This window comes from Topomyia yanbarensis, chromosome 1, assembly GCF_030247195.1.
Source record: "Topomyia yanbarensis strain Yona2022 chromosome 1, ASM3024719v1, whole genome shotgun sequence".
Lineage (NCBI taxonomy): Eukaryota > Metazoa > Arthropoda > Insecta > Diptera > Culicidae > Topomyia > Topomyia yanbarensis.
The window spans coordinates 182,328,806-182,352,641 of record NC_080670.1 but is presented as its reverse complement, the minus strand read 5'-3'; the positions used below and the strand labels follow the sequence as shown (position 1 = coordinate 182,352,641).

Here is a 23,836-nt window from a genome sequence, read left to right as displayed (position 1 = left end):
GGTTAAGATCGTCGGCTTTGCGACGACGTAATCTTAAGGTTCCCCCACACTGACGCGATTTTGTCGCAGCGATTGCGAAAATTTCGCGAAGCGACTTGTCGCTAGCAACTCTGCTCATGGCGACAGATGTGCGCTCCCATACTGACGCGAACTTTTCGCGTCGGCTGTTGCGAAATTGCAGCGATTTTTGAACAATCGCTGTGTGCGAGCATTGTGTCACAGTCGCTGGGTGTTCGCCAGATATTCAAGATGGCGCAGACTAATCAACTATTGTCATTTGGCGCATCTCAACTTTACATAAGTTGACCAGAATTCCGAAAAAAATGAAAATAGTTATACGAAAAAAATCGCCTAAATTTCAAAACCAAACTGATGGACGCTTCTATACCACTACCAAGTCCAACAAAACTATTTGAAAACGAAGATTACATACCGTATGAAAGCCAGGTAAATCGAATAAATACTGGAGCGGTAAAATTGAATTGAAAGTAGGGTGGTTGGAGCTATTTACTATAATCCAGTGCTTCAAGTCCTTCGAGAATAAAAAAATATTCCAAAGCGGACTCATCTTTCCAAAGAGCTGATCGAAAAATAGTTCGACGAACCCAACGATTCCGACGTGGAAGAATTAGTGAAAGCATTGGAAAAACGAAACGTCGGTAATAATACGGATCATGAGAAAGGCCTCCCGGAAAAGGACGATCATTTCTTGTTCAACGAAGATGTTTTAGCATTTTGTTTGAGGGAAGAAATTAACGCCAATGAACGGTTGAACATGTTATGCCAAAGATTCCATAACAATCTGAAATATAAGAATATAAAGTTCATACCGCAAATCGAGCGGGAGATTGAAGTTCCCCACAACATAAAGATAATCGATGAAATCTTGGGTACGGACTCGATCGGAATTCCCATGCGATCAGATGATAATCATGTTTCTTCAGCTGGACGAATAAATAGCAACCTCTCGTCGAGCAAGTTCTGTATGTTGGTTAACGGTATAACCCAATAGAGCAAGTGCACATCAAATCAAAATATACTCACACTAGCTTTGTTCCAGTACAAGGAAATCACTTCGGAGTAAACAGGAGCAAAAAATTCTTGCTCCTTTTTACTCCGGTTTGCTACCAGAAGAAGAGAGTAAAGGAACGATTTTCTCCGGAGTACTTCCAGTTTCTCCTGGAACAGACCTACTGATAGCTGCTCAATTTCTCACGAGTATATGCACATGTATCTGTCCGCCTAGATTAAGAGAACATTCGAAATCAAAACCCCACTGCTTCTGGTCGGATATACGCGCAGCAACGACGAATCATCTGAATACACCTCTATCGAAGACTGCATATCAAGAAGACTGCTAACTGTCCAGAATCTGGAGACAGTAACAGCAACGCCACTTGCGGGTACTTCCCATAGTGATGCACACACACATATACACTTTTACATTAAGCTTCCTACCTTCAGACAATAGAGGTGCTGTAACCTCTGTCGCTTCTCGTTTGTATGGGGGAAGGAAAGAGATATCAGTCTTCTTAATATGTAGTCTTCGCCTCTATGCTAACCGGATCTAATCTGCCGTATATGCGAGAGTTAACTTACATCTCCTTGTTTATAATACTGGTACCGAATGTGGAGACTCCCAAGTTCGGCACCAACGGGCTGGAGTGTGTGGTGTTGCAGCAGACTGGTGCGTATTTATCTGTGAGGAGAGGAGTACCGCAGCGAGTTTCCCAGGAGGGGATGCTACCGCTAGCAATGTTGATCAGTGGCGAAAGGGTCTGCGTTACAAGGCTGCTTGGTCCGATCAACGTTCCCTTTGTGATCGATGAAAACGTGGAGCTAATGATATATAGGCGATATGTTTCGCCAATTCCTATTCACTACAACATGGACGCATGTTCACAAATTGGCGGAATTCGGTCCAATAACCGAGTAATTTTTAATCGGTTCCAAAGATAGACAATATTTATGAAGCCAAGCTTCGCCGAAGGATTAAGGTGTTTTATTACCTTGTTTTACATCTTTTTGGAGTACGATGTGTATCTTATCTGAGGACAAAGTCTCCTAACAGGCGATAGTACTTTTGTCATTATACGAGAGAACAACGATTTCTACTTTGTAGATCCAACCAGCGGTAAAAAATACTCCAGCTCCGATACGTACTGTCCTTTAAGTAGAATTTACTACTTTGTCAATCACGACAACGCCTAGGGAAATATTCAAAAAGAGAACCGGGTGTTCCTGACGCAGCTAGATGTGAACAAATCAGCCTACTGAAGACCGCTATTCAATCGATCTCATGAAGCTCCCACCGGTTGTATTCACGATGGAATTTACTTGTACAAAAATGCACTGAATGTACGAGATTTGTAAAAAACTATTGAAAAAAAGATTGTTAAGAAGATTGCAATTTGGAGAACGCACCGTAAAATTACATGGAACCGGTTAGTTTATGAAGCTATCAATTGTGTATTCTCGGATGGTATGCTATAGCAAAAAACGCAATAACTATATTCTAGTTTCAGCCATATAAGTAACCAACTTGCATACGCCCTTCCCAACTTTCAGTCGGACACTAGTCTGGAAACTAATACGAATGGCAATCTGGAACTGTTCAGTCAACTGTTATCCTTTCTTCAATAGTATATACAATATAAAGTATGCTACAATTTAAACTTTAAACTTGCTTTTCTCGAAATCAATATATTGTCACTTAGCCCGGTTTGACGTAACTCCGACCAGTTCGCTCTCAGCAAGACTTATTCATTACCAGCCATCGAAGTTTAGTCTTTGGTCGTGGTTGCCGAACGAACCATCGCAGATCCGGATCGCAAGAATCTGGGGGATTTGTGTAATCCTCTATTTTCTTCACAGTTATTTCCACCAAACCTTATGACACTGTTGCTATAATTTGTATTTTTCGTAATTTTGCAGTTTTATTACGTACGAAAATCTGTTAGTTTACACTGTACATCAGGCCAAGGAAAAGCATTTTTGGTTAAAGTTAACAATTAACATAAGGAGCGAATAATTATTTATAATCTTTTGCGCAGCGAATGCCTGCTCAGCTTTATACTCGTCGAAAGCCTCTACGAGGACAATCCGCTTGATCTCGCTACATCTTACGAAGTAAGATACCTCATTTAGAATTTTATCCATGGTATTGCTCAATTGGGGGCTTCTGCAGATCATTGTTCTCGACAGTTTCACCGGGTGTCCGACGGTTCCATACAAATAGCTACATTGGACCCACAGTACGATGTACGGGTGATTGGTAGTTAGTTTGCACCGCTTCTCCTTCTATCGCTGTATTGTAGCATAATCTGTATCTGCTTCGTAAACGGAACCACTCACAGGGGCAATGGTACTCACCCAGCCCAGGTAGTACTTTAATATCGCCGTTAGTAGTGCGCTGATGAAAAAATGTGTATCCTTAATGTCGGCCAGCAATAGCAGGTAACAAAGATCGTTCATAAAATTATTATCAATTTTAAGCGCAGCCCGATTAGAACATGTACTGCTTTGAGTTCCAAGAGTGCACGCACCACTGCTTAGCGTTAGCCACATGGGATTTACCAGTTTGGGTACAGTAAAAAAATCCACTGGGCACTGCTGCGTTATGCCGGCAGCCAGCATTATCTGTAGCAATAAATTAACACAACTGTTTGAACAGGTAAGTGAAGGGTTTCTATCAAGCCTACCTGGAGTAACTGCGGCTACCTGTAGCTTGCGTTTTCCGCCGCCATTCTTAAACCACACAGCATTGATTCAAATATACTCATGTGTTCCGAGATGAATGCTTCAATTTCCTGCAGCATGCCATCGTTTAGTTGAACGCACAGCACAATTCCTAGACGTGCCTTTTTGTGCAAAGGTCTCCCGTGATAATTGGTTGCAGTGGAAAGAACTTCCCCGCTAAACGATTTTTGTCTAGTCAGTACTATGGTTTCACTATTCCGTCGATTTTTACCACCGGCGCAACCATCGCTCGCTGTCACTTGACTGCTAATGTTCACCGAACCGGTCGTATTGACCTCGATGAAAGCTGCCATACTGACTATAGTCGTCTAAACTTGTGCAATTCAGAGGCTGTGGAATATCAATACTGGTATCTAAACTAAGTCTTCGAAAACACTCGAAATCACTAGAAATTGATGCTAGACTGTTTCGGTGCGATGGCGTGGTTGACTTGATGAAAACGCTCAAGGTTCCGTTCCACCATACCCTGAGTCAAGGCCACTTTTGGTTGAAAGTCTCGGATCTGCCAGATGCTCCAAATGCGCAAACTCGATTGGCAGTGGTGGCCTTTGTCTGTGGTTGTACGAAGTATCATATTACGTCAAAGTGGACGAAGTAACAGTAAACGACCGTAGTGACGTTGTACCTATGGAGCTACGATCACTTTCCGACGTATGTCGGCCGTTGTATAGTGCATTCTGACCGATACCTGGCAGTTCATAGCCCAAGTAGGTGGAAGTGGATACTTTTTAACTGCTGTTGCTGCTACTGTTGGCTACTGAAACACGTAAGCATACTTAATGGTTTTTCGAGTTTTTAATCAATGTACCTTCAAACTGCTGTCCTGGAAGACTATAGGTGCAGAACCAAAAATCATTTCGGCCATCGACGTGGTATCGCTTTTGGTATAGCTGTTGTGCTGATATAAAATTTTGCGATGATAAAATTTCCCGCTTTGTGGCTTTGTATTGCGGTACTGCAATTGGACGTTGTTGCTGCATTGGATTCGCCGGAAATTTTCTCGACCGCACTGGAATCAAACAGTAGTTTACGACCTCGAATGTCACATTCACAGACAAGAACACGAACCTGGTCAGCGGTGAAAGTTGATTCATCTGAGGTATATTTCTGTGTTGCTGAACTAGCACTGCGCTATAGTTGAAAACAGATTGTTGAATAATGCAATATTTATAGTCAACTGATTTACTATCCTCTCTTCTTGTTTGTTTTCTTACTGTGTCTAGACTGTGTCGAGCAAACGACCTGCTTCACGCAAAGATGTTTTAAATATAAAGACACGCGGACAAATACACTATTCTCACTGAATGGCTGATAAAACAATCGAAAAATATTTTTTTTTAATTTTAGGACAACATACGTCGTATTACCATGAGATTAAAATTGAGGTTGTCCCATCTAGCTACTATAGTTTGCAAATGTCACTTTGTGTCGCTTGTAATGCGAAATTCGCGCCGGTGTGGGCGCACATGCGAATCGCACTGTCGCAGGAAGCGCGACGAAATCGCTAAGCGAAATTTTCGCAGTCGCTGCGACATAATCGCGTCAGTGTGGGGGAACCTTTAGAGGTTTATGGGGAGTCAATCCCTGAGATAGAACTAACCGCAAAACACACGATCAACACGGTTGAGGAATGGATGAGTGCGAGAGGCCTGGAGCTCGCTCAACATAAGACGGAGGTGGTTATCGTCAACAACCGCAAGTCGGCACAACATGCAGTTATCCATGTGGGAGAAGTGGTGATCACCTCACAGCGGAGTCTAAAGTCTCTCGGAGTCATTACAGACGACAAGCTGACCTTCGGCGGCCACGTCGACTATACATGCAAGAGAGCGTCGACTGCTGTTGCGGCACTATCGAGGATGATGTCCAACAGCTCAAAGGTGTGCGCCAGTAGACGTAGGCTACTGGCAGTCGTTGCCGTTTCTATCCTCAGGTACGGCGGCCCGTCCTGGTCAAGGGCACTGAGGGTAACCTGTAGAAACTGTAGAGCACCTACCGCGTGATGTGCCTCAGAGTGATATCTGCTTATCACACGGTATCACACGATGCATCCTGCGTGATTGCGAGCATGATACCAGTCGGGTTGGTCATCCGGGAAGATGAGGAGTGCTTTGAGCTGCGTGGCATTAGAGGAATCCACGAGCGCAACAGGGTGGCTTCGGTCGCTAGATGGCAGCGTGAGTGTGATAACTCCTTGAAAGGTAGGTGAACCCACCGGCTGATACCTAGCATATCAAGCTGGGTGGGTAGACCCCATGGGGAAGTTCACTTCCATCTGACACAATTCCTGTCAGGCCATGGCTGCTTCAGACAGTACCTCCACAGGTTCGGGCACGCGGAGGTCCCCGTCTGCCCAGGTGTTGACAAAACTGCCGAGCACATACTGTTCGTAAGTCCTCGCTTCGACATCGAAATGAGAGCAATGCTTGACGTCTGTGGCTGGGACACAACCCCTGATACCCTTATTCAGCGGATGTGTCAAGCGGTGGAGAAGTGGAACGCAGTCTCGACTGTAACCACCCAGATTGCCTGCAGGCTACAGAGAATCTGGCGCACCAAGCAACACACGACGGGCATGACTAACTATTGATTGGTTAGTTGGAGCGGAAAGAGCCGAGCGCGAAAAAGAGAGTGAATGGTCTGTTCATGCTGAGGCAGGTTTGGCGCAGCGACTGGCAATCGCGTAAGGGGTAAACCCAGCCACCCCGAAGCAAGGCAGAAGAGCGAGTGTACAGGCGTATATATGGACTGCCTCATGCCAAGATGGAAGGGTCGTAGCGTAGTATGTTGGGACTTTGCTATTGATACATCGTGGCGTGGCAGAGGAGTGAAGGGTGAGCATCCAAGTCAGCTTCACACGGTATGTTAGAGGTGAGCACAAAAGGAAGCCTCACAAGGTATGAAAACGGTGAACACCCAAGTAAGCCCTTACATGGCATGTCAGAAGAGGGGCTTAAGAAAAATGTCCCACATGGGATGCCAGGGGGAACGACAGGGGTGGAATAGAGGGATATGATCGAGAGTGAATCAGGTGATAGGATGAGCCAAGTCATGAACGCGTGAGCGAGAGTGAGTGAGTACATCAGGTACATCCATCCCCCTAGAAGTAATACCGAGAGGTAGTCCAATGGAGTTTAGTCGGTATTACCTAGTCATGGTGTCATCATGACAGTCCGACACACCCCCAGTACACCCCGTGTGGTAGCGTGGCATCTACTACTAGCACGTGTACTGGGTTAGTGCGTAAATTGCATTCTCCATTGAAAAAAAGCAGTAGGTATACAGTATCTCCGTACCGATTTTGTTTATCAAAATAGTAAGGCAAAGTACGTCTGTTATTTTTATCTTTCCCAGAGTTTTGGTTTTGTCTACTGGGGCCGGGATTTGGAGCGATAGACGGCGCCGGTGGTTGAGTGGTAAGCATGACCGCCACTCATTCCAGTTGGTTTGGTTTCAATTCCAGCCGAGGTCGTTGAGATTTTTCTAAGGTGAAAAAATCTGTGGTCACGTCTTCCTTCGGAAGGGAAGTACAGCCGTTGGTCCCCGGTCCATGAAATTGGTGGATCGATATCTAGTCCAGGTAGTGGAGTCACCTCTCTGGCATCGGTAAAGAAGAAGTATATCCAACTTCTATACTCTGCTAACAAAAATAACCTCCTCCCGTGATACTTGTGGAGTGCGCAGTAGTATATACGGCCTCTAGCACAAAAGCAGGTATCGGACTAACAATTCCTTCCCTTTCCTTCCGCGATCTACGTTCGGGCATGGCCGGCGTCTGTATTGATCAGAAACACTTTAGGATTACCAGGAGTGGCACATTGAAAGATGTTTCGCTAATCCAAAGCATAATTATCTACTGATTCCCTGTGCAACTTCAGCTAGTCCCGATCGATAACGGAGTAGCAGCCAGGGGTGGTCACACAAGCTCAAGCTAGTCAGCTGCTCGAAGCAGCGGCAAATCGATATGAAATTTACAGGCGAAAGTTAACTTTATTGACCCGTTGAGGGTAGATGACGTTTGTCGATTCGTTCGTTTGTTTTGTTCCCTTGTTTCTGTACATGCACAAAATGAGTGATGACGTTAATCACAGGTCACTCCTTGCTATCAAGCACACTCAATCTATTCGACCGTAGGGCACAGGTTTGCTATAAACTAACACTTCTTTGTTTGGTGTGAAAGCCTTGTCCACGTAATCCCAATGGCCACTACCGATAACCACTTTTGGGTTCCAAACAATTGCGATAAAATGCAGAAATTAAGCTCGTTGGCGGAAGTATTCTTAAAATACCACCTCTCACCCACAGTATATCCGTTATTGCAACTTTTGAACCGTACTGGAATTGGCTAACAGCAGATTTACTCGGAAAAATTATTGAAAAAGAGACCTTAGTACACGCGCGCGTTGTATCTTTCAGGCTCTTGTTATTGCTTATTGTTTATTACAATAACATTACAACATTATTGTTTATTGTTCATTGTTCATTGTTCATTGTTCATTGTTCATTGTTCATTGTTCATTGTTCATTGTTCATTGTTCATTGTTCATTGTTCATTGTTCATTGTTCATTGTTCATTGTTCATTGTTCATTGTTCATTGTTCATTGTTCATTGTTCATTGTTCATTGTTCATTGTTCATTGTTCATTGTTCATTGTTTATTGTTTATTGTTTATTGTTTATTGTTTATTGTTTATTGTTTATTGTTTATTGTTTATTGTTTATTGTTTATTGTTTATTGTTTATTGTTTATTGTTTATTGTTTATTGTTTATTGTTTATTGTTTATTGTTTATTGTTTATTGTTTATTGTTTATTGTTTATTGTTTATTGTTTATTGTTTATTGTTTATTGTTTATTGTTTATTGTTTATTGTTTATTGTTTATTGTTTATTGTTTATTGTTTATTGTTTATTGTTTATTGTTTATTGTTTATTGTTTATTGTTTATTGTTTATTGTTCATTGTTTATTGTTTATTGTTTATTGTTTATTGTTTATTGTTTATTGTTTATTGTTTATTGTTTATTGTTTATTGTTTATTGTTTATTGTTTATTGTTTATTGTTTATTGTTTATTGTTTATTGTTTATTGTTTATTGTTTATTGTTTATTGTTTATTGTTTATTGTTTATTGTTTATTGTTTATTGTTTATTGTTTATTGTTTATTGTTTATTGTTTATTGTTTATTGTTTATTGTTTATTGTTTATTGTTTATTGTTTATTGTTTATTGTTTATTGTTTATTGTTTATTGTTTATTGTTCATTGTTTATTGTTTATTGTTTATTGTTTATTGTTTATTGTTTATTGTTTATTGTTTATTGTTTATTGTTTATTGTTTATTGTTTATTGTTTATTGTTTATTGTTTATTGTTTATTGTTTATTGTTTATTGTTTATTGTTTATTGTTTATTGTTTATTGTTTATTGTTTATTGTTTATTGTTTATTGTTTATTGTTTATTGTTTATTGTTTATTGTTTATTGTTTATTGTTTATTGTTTATTGTTTATTGTTTATTGTTTATTGTTTATTGTTTATTGTTTATTGTTTATTGTTTATTGTTTATTGTTTATTGTTTATTGTTTATTGTTTATTGTTTATTGTTTATTGTTTATTGTTTATTGTTTATTGTTTATTGTTTATTGTTTATTGTTTATTGTTTATTGTTTATTGTTTATTGTTTATTGTTTATTGTTTATTGTTTATTGTTTATTGTTTATTGTTTATTGTTTATTGTTTATTGTTTATTGTTTATTGTTTATTGTTTATTGTTTATTGTTTATTGTTTATTGTTTATTGTTTATTGTTTATTGTTTATTGTTTATTGTTTATTGTTTATTGTTTATTGTTTATTGTTTATTGTTTATTGTTTATTGTTTATTGTTTATTGTTTATTGTTTATTGTTTATTGTTTATTGTTTATTGTTTATTGTTTATTGTTTATTGTTTATTGTTTATTGTTTATTGTTTATTGTTCATTGTTCATTGTTTATTGTTTATTGTTTATTGTTTATTGTTTATTGTTTATTGTTTATTGTTTATTGTTTATTGTTTATTGTTTATTGTTTATTGTTTATTGTTTATTGTTTATTGTTTATTGTTTATTGTTTATTGTTTATTGTTTATTGTTTATTGTTTATTGTTTATTGTTTATTGTTTATTGTTTATTGTTTATTGTTTATTGTTTATTGTTTATTGTTTATTGTTTATTGTTTATTGTTTATTGTTTATTGTTTATTGTTTATTGTTTATTGTTTATTGTTTATTGTTTATTGTTTATTGTTTATTGTTTATTGTTTATTGTTTATTGTTTATTGTTTATTGTTTATTGTTTATTGTTTATTGTTTATTGTTTATTGTTTATTGTTTATTGTTTATTGTTTATTGTTTATTGTTTATTGTTTATTGTTTATTGTTTAAGGTAATATCTTCACCAACAGACCCCTTGGCCCCAATGGTGGTTTCTTAAACTACATTTCAGAATAGATAATATTTTGACTTTAATCGAATTCCTCGTCCGGTTGAAGTCAAAGTCCGCTGGAATCCGGTCCGGAGTCCATTCCATAGTTGGTTCTCCTGAACGGAACACACAGAAGAGAGTGATTGCGTAGAACTCGAACGCGGGTTTGATGATCCGTACGTCCGAGGATTGTAGGGCAACCCACCCTGGCAGACAGTAAGTCCGACACGAACAGGGCTCGAGAGCAGTCCGGATGCTCAGTGTCGAGCTGTTTTAACTGACAGCGGTTTCCATAGCTCGGCAGCTGAAATCTGCTTTGCCAATGGAGATGTCGGAGTACAAAGCGTATGAACCGACGTTGGACGGCCTAAATTCTGTCAACGCCGTAGTACGGATTCCAAACAGCAGAACAATATTCTAGTGTTGAGCGAACCAGTGCGCAATATTGATTTTAAACAGTATACGTCCTTAAAGTTTTTCGCTATTCGGAAGATGAACCCAAGCTGTCTTGATGCCTTATCCACGATGTATGAAGTATATGGTTTGAACTTTAGTGCCGAATCCATGATGACTGCGAGATCCTTGACGTGAGAGTGTCTTGGGATGCTCGAGTCGAAGAAATGGTAGTTAAACTGAATCGAATGGCGTTTCCGCGTGAACGAAACGATTGAGCATTTACTCGGGTTTAAAACCAATCTGTTTAGTTCACACCACGTACTCACTCTGAGGAGATTCGGTTTTATCCCGTATTTGTCGAAAAAATTTCATGTCAGCAAATGAAAGGCATGCTCCTTGTAATTTTATATTGACGTCATTAAAGTAGATGAGGAATATTACTAAACAATAAAATTAATAAATGTTCATGCGTTGTGTATTCATTATAACTGGTGCTGGCATAAATTAAAAAAAACCTATTTTAATCCACCTAGCGGTGCAATTGTGCCTTTCTCAATCATGAATCACGAGAATGTGTGCGTTGTTTATATTCATTAAAAGCTTTTTAATGCATATATTACATTTTATTATTGTACATCACATGACAACTATATACAGGAAAATAAATCATTATTCGAGTTCTAAAATTTTGAAAAAGAAAAAACAGCCACGGTAATATTGAACTGAAAAAAGGTGCGAAATCGGCAAAGTCCCAAAAAGTCGATTTTTATAAAAAAAAACATAAAATAACATAACATAAAATCTCGACGTTTCATGCATTTTAAAGATGTTTGGCATCAAAAATACGAATTCGATTTCTGAAATTTCATGGGGTTCCCCCTTTGAAAAAAAAAAAATTGAGTTCCGGCTTATATGGGAATTTCATATGTGACCGGACGATTTAGTCTATATTTCCGGCCCCATATAAGCGATCCGTACGAAATTTTACAGACATCTGTGGGGATATTATAGCTATCATTTGGGACTAAGTTTGTGAAAATCGGCCCAACCATTTCCGGAAAACTGATGTGAGTTCGTAAATTTTGAAAGATGGCCGCTTTTCCCGGGCACTTCCGGAACCGTCTATGGTGGTCAATGTAGTGAACGAAAGTTTGGTTGGCCGTCGGTGACCTAGAACTGCAAAGTTAAGTTATTTGAGAGACATTTTAGCGAAATTTTTACCTTTTTTGCTTCCATCGGAGTATCGGTTTGAATCACAATTTGCTATGTGATCGCACGCCACAACTCGTAACTCCGGAACCGGAAGTCGGTTGGGGATAAAATTTAATAGCCATTTACGGGGACGCAATATCTTTCATTTGAGACTAAGTTTGGTTGATTAAGTCTAGCCATCTCCGAGAAACCGATGTAACTGTTAGTCTGAATTTGGATACTTCCGCCGGGGCTTCCGGAACCGATGATGGTGGCCAATGTGACCAAAGAGACTTTGAATGGCTGTTAATGACCTAGTACTACAAATCGAAGCAGTTGTGGTCACATTTTGGAAAAATTTTCACCATTATACATTCATTGCAGAATTTCTTAAAATCGACATTTTCTGCGTGATCGTACTCATCACCCTGTAATTCCGGAACCGGAAGTCGGATCCATTAGAAATTCAATAGCAGTCTATGGGAACGTTGCACCTTTGATTTGGAACTAAGTTTGTAAAAATCGGTTCATCCATCTCTGAGAAAAGTGAGTGAGATTGTGTTCGCGTACACACACAGACGCACATACACACACATACACACACACACAGACGTTTGCCGAACTCGACGAACTGAATCGAATGGTATATGTCACTCGGCCCTCCGGACCTCCGTTAAAAAGTCGGTTTTCAGAGCAATTGCAATACCTTTTTATTGAGAAAGGCAAAACTGTATTGTAGAACTTAATTCAATCTCGTTGAGGCAACCGTTTAAATCTGGGGATGAACATATGTCACTCAAGTTCATAAAATTTCAATCCAAAAGCTGAACCACAATATTTGGGGATTGTACCAGATGAGGCGAAATCGAAACGTACATTCCTGGTATTTGGTTTTCGACTTCGCCCGCTCAGAATCTGGCACCTGACTTAGGTATCAGACTGACGTCAATCGTAAATTGGGAACATTCTTTGCTTCGATACCTAAACGACTTCTAATTTAAGACGTCCTGCAAGAAAAAAATTAAAGGGTTGTGTACAGGACACGATCACGGGGACATTAAAAATATACACTAAGGTTTTTTTACACGTTTTTTTTTTTTGCACGGTTTTTTTATACGGCTTTTTTACACGGTTTTCGCAATTAGCACGGTTTTTTTTGCACGGTTTTTCGCAAAAATATTCTAAGTCCTTTTAAAGGCAAAAGACTTAGACGATTTTTGATCGAGGCTTTTTTGCACGGATTTTGCATCCACTGCCGGGGACTAGTCGAGTAGACCGTGACAGAGTATCGGGTACGGGTCGTCGGGGTGCCAGCGAACCGGAAACCACACTCCACCCAGAATTGCCAGACTGACCACGACACCCTACCGGTTAATCCGAGGGAAATACAACTAGAACAAGAGAAGAATCGATCTCGGGAGAACTTCGTTCGCCGGGGAACTCTCCATCGACGTAAACTGGATTCACCGCCGGGTACTAAATTGGGTAGATCGTGACGAAACACTACCAATCGGTTAATACGGTTATTCGCAGTCCTATTGAAGGCAAATGACTTAGACGATTTTTAATCAAGTTTTTTGCGCGGATTTTGCTTTTATTCAAAGACTAAAGATTTTTGAAAAAGTGGAAAAGGGTTCCTTCTAGCACGTCAACAATTTGGTTGCTTTTGGAACAGTATTAACGAGTAGACGCCGTGTCTGAGGCCATTTTGAAAACCAAGATGGCGACTTCCGGTTCAGTGGAATTCTCTAAAACTATCAAAATGGGTATTTTTGGAACGGGATTGATGAGTGGACGTCAGATATAGATGTTTAAGGCTATTTTGAAAACCAAGATGGCGACTTCCAGTTCAAAGAAATTCTCTAAACCCCATCAACATGGGATAAGTGGACGTCAGATATCGATGTATGTGGCCATTTTGAAAACCAAGTAGGTAACTTTCGCTTTGGCGGAATTCTTTAAAACTCAATCAATATGGTTAATTCCGAAATGGTTTTCATGAGTAGGTGCTAGAGATTGATGTTTGGCGCCGTTTTGAAATCCGAGATGTCGACATCCGATTTAGTGAAATTCTCAATAACTAAATCAATGCACGAAAAAACGCCAAAAATGAAAATGTAGGCATCAGAATAAATCCGAAAGCGTAAGGTCGGGCTTAGTTTTAGCAATATTTTTTAAAGAGAATGCCGAAAAAGCAGCAAATGACCCTAAGGTTGAAACTTCTATAATCGAAGCAAAAAAAAGAGGTAGTAACAAATTATCTGATAGTTCTAGACAAAACATATATAAGACATATAAATTTATAACTTTTTAACATCGCTTAATTTTATTTAATTCATTTTGTCCTGCATTTTACCAATTCTATTCGTTTTGTTTATTTGATTCCTTTGTTTTCATCTTATTCAATTCATTAATTTTTTGTTTTATTAATTTTATTCAATCCATTAATTCCAATCATTATATTCATTTTATCCATTTCATTTGTTTGATTCATTGTATTCACTGGATTCATTAAACTCATTCGATCCACTTGATTCATTTGATTCATTTTACTCATTTGATTTATTTGATTCATTTGATTCATTTCATGATAATTTATTTTATTCAATTTGCTAGTTTGAGTCAATTTAATTTATTCTATTAGTTTTATAACTATTTTTAAATATTGCCAAATTTTCCATTTAATGGGCTAATCTAATTTGATTTATGTATTTAATTAATTTTATTTATATTAATCTTTCTATTCATTTTATGAATTTGAAAGCCTTTTTTTCGTTTTCGCTCCTTTATTTATTTTGTTCGTTTTATTGATTTTTGATAGTTTATTCAGTTTATTGGAGGTTTTATTCGTGCAGACAAGAAACTGTTGTGTGCCTACTTCGCGTAAATTCTGCCAACTAATAAATGCTCCAACAGTGATATGTGTATGAAATGTCTCATCTCACTGCTAGGTGGAGTAAGTTGGTTTTTCTTTTCTAAGCGCTGTTGGAACGGTTCCAGTGGTGGTGGTTTTCGTAATAACTTTCGCCATTTTCATATATTTGTTACGTTTTGCGTGAATTTCTTTAGTGTTTATGCATAAAAGTAAGATTTCAGTCATAATTTAGACCCAAGAATTTGACTTAATCAGACCGGGCTAAATCCAATCCATTAGAATTGATAAAATAATTATTATTTGGTTTAAGAAACAATGGTTTATGGGCCAGACATCGCCCTAATCCCATTTCTCATAGGTTTTTTTATTATTATCCACAAAATCGGAAATCGTCATCTTTGGTTTCAAAATGCCATCTGACTTCGATCTCTGGCATCTACGTGCCAATCCCGTTCCGAAAGCTCTAATATTGACTGAATTATTGAGAATTCCGCTGAACCTGAAGTCGCCATCTTGATTTTCAAAAGGAATCTTCAAGACCAGTCGTTATCCCTCATTCTGTAATTTTCTAAATTATTTACTTTTAAAAGAATATACAAAGATTGTTTCCGCCAAAGACCGTGTTTATTGCGCATTTTGTAGTTGCATTAACACTGTTTTTTACACGGAGTCCGCAATTATCGCGGTGATTTGCACTTTTTATACGGTATGTATCACCCGTGTAAAAAAAATCTAGTGTATATGTATTTTCGGTCAGTTGAAATCTTGGATCTTAAAATGGCTTCAGATGTAGACATGTGGAAACTGCTTAGTCATCCGGTTCCAAAACATTCCATATTGTCTGAGCTATATAAAATTTTCCTATGCCGGAAGTAGTCATCATGTATTACAAAATATTTTCGGGCATTGATCTCTATTATACACTCATCAAGCCCGTTCCGACAATACCCATATTGATTGGGTTTTAGAGAATTTCACTTAACCGAAAGGTGCCATCTTAGTTTTCAAAATGATGTCAGGCATCGACATTTGGCGTCTAGGCGTTAATCCTGTTCTGAAAACACCCATATCTTTGAAGTGCCGACTTCAATCTTCAAGATTCGTCTACATTGTTCAAAAATCTTCTAAGTTTTTTGTACATATTTAAAAAGACTTAGAATGAATGCAGAAACCGTGGTATGTAATAGCGAAATCCGTGCAAACAAAATTCAAAAATTGTTCAAAGTCTTTTGCATTCAATGTAACGCAGTATTTTTTTACACGGTTTTTGAAATTAACGCGTTTTTTGCACGGATTCCGGAATTAACGCGGTTTTTTTACACGGTTTTTTTTACACGGCACGTATCCCCCGTGTAAAAAAACCTTAGTGTAGCTTTAACAAAAGCGTGCGATACAATTCGCAAATGATTTTTAATCTATCAAAATTATCTCAGGACTGGAGACTATCCAAAAAACGAAAATATTCTTTGTGTTTCTGAGCAAGCCCCTAGTCCTGCGTGATGTCCTGCAAAAATAAAGGGCCCTATTCTCACAGTCACGTCACTTAGTGACTAGAGGAAAATTTTGTTCTAGTCACTAGCTGACGTGAGTCACGTCACGTCACGTGACTGTGAGAATAGGGCCCAAAGTTCTGATTAAGCTGATGGAAATTAATGAAAATTCGCAACCAATTTAGTTACAGGTTTTGTGCCCTTAACGCGCAAATATGGTTTCACAAAATTTTCCTAAGACTAATTTTTCTCCACTAAGGAGAAATAGAACTGTGATGAGAAAAGTGCCGTCTCATCTAATATAAATAGAGGCGAAATGGTGTATATTTTCTCCAAGACCCTACAGTAAGTTTCCTATTGTCTAGCACGCACTTCTTTCCATTTCCCTTAATTGATAGCCAGGAAAAATGATTTTCTTATCAGCCACTTTTTCGCTAATTATGGCATTATATTTCATTTCCTCTCCCCACCCAACAGGTCCAATCCACCGAAACTTCTCTGCTGCGGTGATATCATCAACAAAGCTTTGACTGAAGGCTGGTCAGCTTCGGTGGCGATAGTCGGGTGGATTGTCCGGAACAGGCGGCAGTTGAGCGATTGAGTGACACGGAAGCGGGTCACGGTATGGAAAAACAGCCGGTGAAGGTGGGCCGAGCAGCAGAAACAGCGTTTAATGCCGTGGACGTTGATTTCAAACATACCACTACTGCTAGTACGAGGACCTCCGACGGCAGCAGTGGTTCCGTTGGAAAACAAAACGGACACATTCGCTAGAATGGGGGGAAGTTGACCGGAAATCGGCTACAATAAAATACTACTCATTGTACCAGAAAGGAGAAAGTTTTCTTCTGTATGAAACGTGTATGTTAAATAAGAAAAGTTGTAAAAAAATAACATCTTTAGAAAAAAAAGTAGAAAAAACCGCGCCAGTAAACAGGAAAAGTATTTAACAAACGAAATTAGCGAAATAATTGTAATAGCAAAATCATACTGTAATCAATGTCCAGTCACTCAAATCCCACACCTCGGATGTCATCAAATTCAGGAGGGAATTAAAATACAGAAACAAATCCTAATCAAATCGATTAAGCTACTATCACATCAAAAGCATCGATCGACCGTGTGTCCATGCCCTATCCCTGTATTCGCTATAGCTACACAACAGAACGAACGGAAGCCAATCCAGAGATGTGGAAAATCACTTGGGATTAGAGCCAAATGGGACTCAATCCATAAGCTCGTATCGAGCAGATGTTCGGGAAACCGTATTATTAATCATCTTCGATGATTTTGCTAAACTCGCAAGCGAAACAGAGAATCATGTTCCTTCATTCGTACGAGGGGATGGGGGTAGCCAATTTGAATTTTATTGTTTTATCGATAGCGAAAATATATGTATCGACGCCGCCTAGCCGGTTCAGTGTTTCAATCGTTTAGATCCCGACACAGGAGCGAGTGCGAATGGGTGACGAGGGACTCTTCACCATTCGATGTTATCTGCTACTCCCTCCGAAGATTGGATTGAGGATATTAAAATAAGGATAGCAGAAGGTAGTGAATGGTCTTGCAAATTCAAATAGTAATAACAATTGCTGTTATCGTATTAGAGTATTACTTGATGCATGATAATAAACGAAACAGACATCGTTTGGGTAGTTTGATTTTGTTAAGTACTTGTAAGTACAATCGAGATAGGAATACTAATATTTTGGATCTGGATTTAATATTTCTTAAATTGGTTGAAGTCAGTTCAATAAGCTCTCGGCTGAGAAACGTATTGTTTTACCTAAGATGGATAAACTAGACTATGCAGCCTCTTTTAAGCATTTTAGATTAGGATTGTCGATGGGAGAAGGGCAAAATGCCCAAGTCCTGACAATAGAAGGCAAATAATTCTTCACACTTTTTTCCAAGTTCAATTTTCAGTTCTAGAATATTTGATTCGTTGGAGATCATTAGCTTCATTTTTTAATTTCTGCCAACCGACGATTTGTCTAAAATAACAAACAAAATTGATAAGAGCCCTGGAGAGAACTCAAATCATGAGTCGAAACGTTGGTTAAGATAACATAGCATTCGATGGAATTCGTTTGTGACCGAATGGCTGAAACTTACCCTAGAAATCGATAAACGGAAACAAACTTCATTGAATAAAAATTTTGTTTAGTATTCAAACCCCCACACGCCTCCCGGAGCTATAAAATCGAAATAATGATTAACTTCCAATCGATAAATTTTGACCTCGACTCTATCGGCAATTTTCTTCCAGAAATAACCAATCTCCCCCCGCTAGATTGAGCCCACTCGCAAAGCCAACAAATGAATGAAATGCAGTCATCCGGAAGGGTCGTGCGTCATCGATATCAAGCATCAACCCAATTTTGTCCGCATATGGTCGACACGGTCTAGCGATATGGGACAAACCCTGAAATGTCCCAAGGCTAAAATCGCCCCTTAATCCATAATCCACTCACTCCGTAACCAGCTCAATTTGATTTTTTATTTGCTGTCACAAATCACTTCACGATTCTCTGTATGCCAACAGTCCCTTGAATGAAGCTCGTAAATGTCTGCAAAAAAAAGCGTCATTCGAATTCAGGTCGTCCGTAAATCATATATTTAAACGTTTTTCGGAAGAAAATTTGATTCAAAGAAGGGTGCTTGTAGAAAAAAAAGCTCTAACAAAAGTCACATAATCCTCGCCCGGAAATGGATGTGAAAACCCTCTCTCGTTTGAGGAACAGGAACCAAGAACATCGTACACGTACATTACTCAAACCTGAAATGTTGAAATAAGCTTGTAGGTAAGTATCCAGACAAGAAGAAACTCCTAGCGTTGTCCTATTCATATTTAAATGTGCATACCTGTATACCTGTCGGTGAAGGGGGCGAGCGACAGTCGTGAAAGCAGAGGGCACACGGATCGTGGCACACGTGTGAATAAAACACGAACTCGCCATTGTTTGGTGGGATAAACTGAAAATCATCAATTCGATTTGTCAAATAGCATTATGATGATTTTGTAAATAGAATGTGCTTGTAAAAAAAATATGGACGAGGCCAGCTGTTTTTTTTATATGTTGTATGATGACCTCCCTTGTCCACATACGGTGGATACGAACAAGACGGTGGTAAAAGCATTCGCTCTGTTTCGAAAGACTAAACAAGTATATTCCGGTACAAGCTGCGGTTTTTGATTAGGCATCTAAGATGAGAATTGATCAATTGAACTTTCAAAAAAGCTTTTTTAGTTTAATTTGTAAGTAGCGGATTAACCACTACTCGGGTTCTTATTTTCCTGGCAGACCCTTTTTGTCAGGGCGGCCTAGATGCCTCCACTAGAATTTCGGAGTTTCGTATACAAACAAGGATCCCAAGTCACCGCAATGATCTACCCAGAGGGAACCTTTTTCTGCCCTGCTTCGTTCTCCTTGGCGATTAACTGTCGAGAAGAGCATGGCTCGTTCGCCACATCCTCCACAGCGAGAACGGTCGGTGTTCGGTTCCTTGCAGGGCAGGAAAATTTCGAAAAATGAATTGATTGCTGTTCGAAGCTTCACGAAGCACCTTCTCAAGCATACCACATGCAATCGATGAGTTTGACACAATCGCTGCGAACATTTAGGGGTAAAACTTATCTCTGCTCGGACGAAGCGAGCTTCGCATCTAGTTCGCTCTTTACAATGTTCGAAAAAGTTCACATTAACCTTAGAAGCACACATCGTCGAACACGAGGTAAGCTCTTGGCTCGTGGTTTTTGCGTTTTTGGAACATTTCCACAGAGTTTCGAAGCGATATTCGGTGAACACATATAAAGCGAATGCCTCGTTTATTTGAGAATCGCGAACATCGAAGTTTTATATCGCTTCAAGCATCAGCATCATGAGGCCTCCGCGAACATGTTCGCTACATGACTATCTGTCTTAAAATCATAAACTGTAAATCTTATTTTGAGTATAAATAAAATGGATTATTTTAAGATTATAATTTAGGATTTAGGGATTAGGTGCGTCGCATACCTTACCAATTTATGAGCCACGAGTTTGAATGAGCGTAGTGGTAGTGAAATTCAAATTCTTTTTTTCGGAATACAATTATGTTTACTAGCTACTTTGATTGCAAACTCGTCTTTTCTTCTTCAATCGGAGTATATTTTCCCTGCCAAGGAGTTTAGGTGAAGATGTATAAAGTATGTTTAAGGGGGTAAGGGTTTCAGCGTGAAAAAATGTTTTTTGGTGAAATGACTCTTTTGGATGAAATGATACATTATAATGTACAAAAGTTTTGATCAATTCGTTTCGCCCAAATTTCTAAAAAAATCGCAAATAGTGTTTTTTTAACGCTAAAACCATTTCCCCTCTCTTAATAATCTCCCTATCTAAAACAAATTCTTCCTAAAAAGAACAATTTTCGGATGGAATCTCACTGCTGACGTCCGAGTTCAGTTAGACGGCGAACTTCAGTTATTTGCATCCACTGAGGGGTAGTTAGGCGTAGTCCGTTGGCCTTTGTTTTCAACTTGTTGCGGTTTCTAACGTTCTTGCGCAACATTCCTAAATCGGCTAGTCATATTCACTCAATAATATGCGATGATTTGTGTGTTAAACGTTATTTTTAATTTTACCAAATGAATTTATTAACAAATACCTACATACTTGAATCCATTATTATTGTCATTAATTGAATTATAATTTCTTGGCATCTGTACCAAACCAAGAGGAAAGCTTCCAAATGATTTTATAATACACTCAAGTTTTTTTTTACGCGGTTTTTTTTTTGCGCGGTATTTTTTACGCGGTTTTTTTTACGCGGATTTTGAAATTTACGCGGTTTTCATTTACGCGGATTTTGAAATTTACGCGGTTTTCATTTACGCGGTTTTTGAAATTTACGCGGTTTTCATTTACGCGGTTTTTGAAATTTACGCGGTTTTCATTTACGCGGATTTTGGAATTTACGCGGTATCCATCAATGAGGTTCCCTTTATCGCGGATTCTTAAATTTAAGTGGTCTTCATTTACGCGGATTTTGAAATTTACGCGGTTTTCATTTACGCGGATTTTGAAATTTACGCGGTTTTCATTTACGCGGTTTTCATTTACGCGGCTCGTGTCCCCCGCTTAAAAAAAAACCTGAGCGTATTGTTTTATAAGTTTTTTGGTTGATTACCTAATCACAAGAGACAAAATATTTATTTTCAAACATTTTCGACAGAATCTGCTCACTTAATAAATGAAGTGTCAAACTTATTACATGTTCCACTTTTATGAAATTTATTTCCTGACTCCTGTACATGTGTTTTGTGATAAATAATGAGAAGGATATTCCAACTTGTTTGTATTGTATTTGTTAACTAATTACTGATGGAGAAACGCAAAGAACTTACAAACAATGTTCTAGTGATTTTTTTTTGTGGGAAATCCACAAACAATTCTGCAAAGGACAAAATTTGGTTTATCTTCTCCATGATGTAATCTTCCCTTATTTGACTTTTACTAATAAAAAATAAAAGAAAGAAATCTTTAGGGCCCCCTGTATTTTTTTTTGAATCAGTTATAGTCGAAATGCTTTATGTAAGGGAAATCTCGGAAAATGAGAAGCGAAATAAATAACTCCAAGTAGAATGAAAGTCGTTCTAAACTCGAACTTTTTCGAATACTGTCTTTCCATTATTATTCGCTTTTTGTCGCATTCCATGTTTTGATATATTATTTTGAAGACCCATATTTAAGATCAATACAATAGTAATTCTTCAAAAGGGCTAATGAGACTTTTGTAAACAAACTTATTTCGCTCATTTTTCCGCTACAGAGTTGAATTTTATGAAAAATACACATGATTCAACATCTTTGCCCTTGGTAGAATCTATTTCAAATGTTTTCTGTGTTGAAATGATAACAAATTAAGAGAAATCAGCAAAACAAAAGTTTGTTCACAAATCTTATTAGCCCTATTCAAATGTTGATATGGAATAATAAAATCAATCAAGATCAATTTCGATTTTTTTTAATTTTGCGGTGGTGTAATCCCTTAAGTGGTTGATTTAACGGCTTCTTTCAAAATTTATCGAACCTACTCCCATTCGTTCATTCGTTAGAGTAGTTTATGTTAAAGAGAGTGTACTAAATTAATAGGAACACTTAAATTTAGGAAGTTATGACCCTCGCTCCACAATGCAGTTTGCGACAGAATTTCTCAACTGAAAATTATTAAATGAAATGAATGAAAACAAACATTAGACTATAGCATTTTGTACGCATGCACTTCAGAGGGTCAAGGGGTACAATTTCTGTTCTAGTTCTCGGATCGCCAACACATTTTTTTCGATTTTTTGGCCCAGTTCTCAAGGGAAATCCAGTTTTTAACTTTTTGCATACATATTGCATTGAATGAAGAACTTAGATAATGTATTCATAAAGTATTAGTAATAATTCGATTGTCCGTTCATTTTAAAAGGCTATTTTCTATAACTTTACAACTGATTTAATTTCACTTTCAAAATTTCACGAAATATCATGTTCTAAAAGTTCTCAACTGATATAATATTCGAAAACAGTTATAAAAAATGTATCATCACACTGGTAGATGGATTCAAAGCGTTTTTTTTAAAAATAAGTGCACGAAAAAACATGCGCCCTTCTAAAACATACTTCTGAATCAAAATGGTTTTACTGTTAGTCGAAAACAAGATTTACAAAACGACCAGAACTGTCAAATATGAATCGGGAATGGTCGAGTTTATTGACAATCCCTATTTATTTCTAGGATTCATCATACACATCATGACGTTATTTATTTAACTGATAATCGATTTTTTCCTTTGAATGGATATCGATATCTTTATCCTCAAGAAACTGACATAACTGGATCCTCAAGAAACTGACATAGGAACATGACTAAGATAAGCGAGCCACTCAATACGTTGTGTACATTCTGTTTAACTTCATTTTCTAGCCCTAATTTATTTCATTTGAAAATTTATCCCCGCCCTGTCACGAAATCTTGATTTTATCCCTACTGGTAATATATCAGTAGGGTATCTTAAATAAACTTGTTACGTCACTTTTCAGTTAACCCCAGCATCCATAAGCTACACATTGTCACAATTATTTTTCACCTATTCCACCCTTAATACAAGGCCTCTGTCTAGAATATACTTTTTTTTTGCATAACTAGTAGGTAGGTATTTGAATAAAGAAAACTAATATCGTCCGGCGAACATGTTAGCGATGGCCCTCGCGATGCTAAATTGATATAATCCTTCGGTGTTCGCGATTCTGAAATACTTCGAGGTAATCTTTTTTCTGTGTTCGCGAACATCGCTTCGAAGCTCCGTGTAACTGTTTCAAAAATATCGATCACACGAACCAAGAGCTTAGCTCGTGTTCGTCGAAAACTACGCAAAAGCTTTTACATATCTTTCCGAACATCAATGAAATGAACAAGAAGCTTCATTTGTCCTCGCCGAAGAGCATGCAAAAGTATCGCCCAAATGTCCGCAATTACGATGGTAAGCGATTGTGATGCGAAGCTTGTGAATACGAACCAGTAACGCAAAGCTTCGCGCTTTGAAAGTATTCGAACATAGGTTCGGTTCGAATATTTCCTGCCCTGGTTCCTTGTTAATTAGCCGGGGTAGCGAAAGAACTCCTTTGCCATTAGCTAACCC

At 38.1% G+C, this 23,836-nt stretch overlaps 2 protein-coding genes across 6 annotated transcripts in view; one reads left to right on the top strand and one right to left on the bottom strand.

Annotated features, from left to right (window-relative positions):
• LOC131683767 (RYamide receptor-like) overlaps positions 1-17,872 on the top strand; it is a 405,413-nt gene extending 387,541 nt beyond the window's left edge. For 4 of the 5 annotated variants that reach the window (XM_058966053.1, XM_058966077.1, XM_058966044.1 and 1 more), the window contains one exon: positions 16,645-17,872. In XM_058966053.1, the coding sequence (XP_058822036.1) occupies positions 16,645-16,677 (33 nt within the window). In that variant the 3' untranslated portion in view covers positions 16,678-17,872. The remainder of the gene's footprint in view (positions 1-16,644) is intronic. The other variant, XR_009304563.1, reaches the window with a different exon arrangement.
• LOC131683722 (rho GTPase-activating protein gacU) overlaps positions 1-23,836 on the bottom strand; it is a 267,647-nt gene that overhangs the window by 181,499 nt on the left and 62,312 nt on the right. The gene's annotated exons all lie outside the window — the stretch shown is intronic.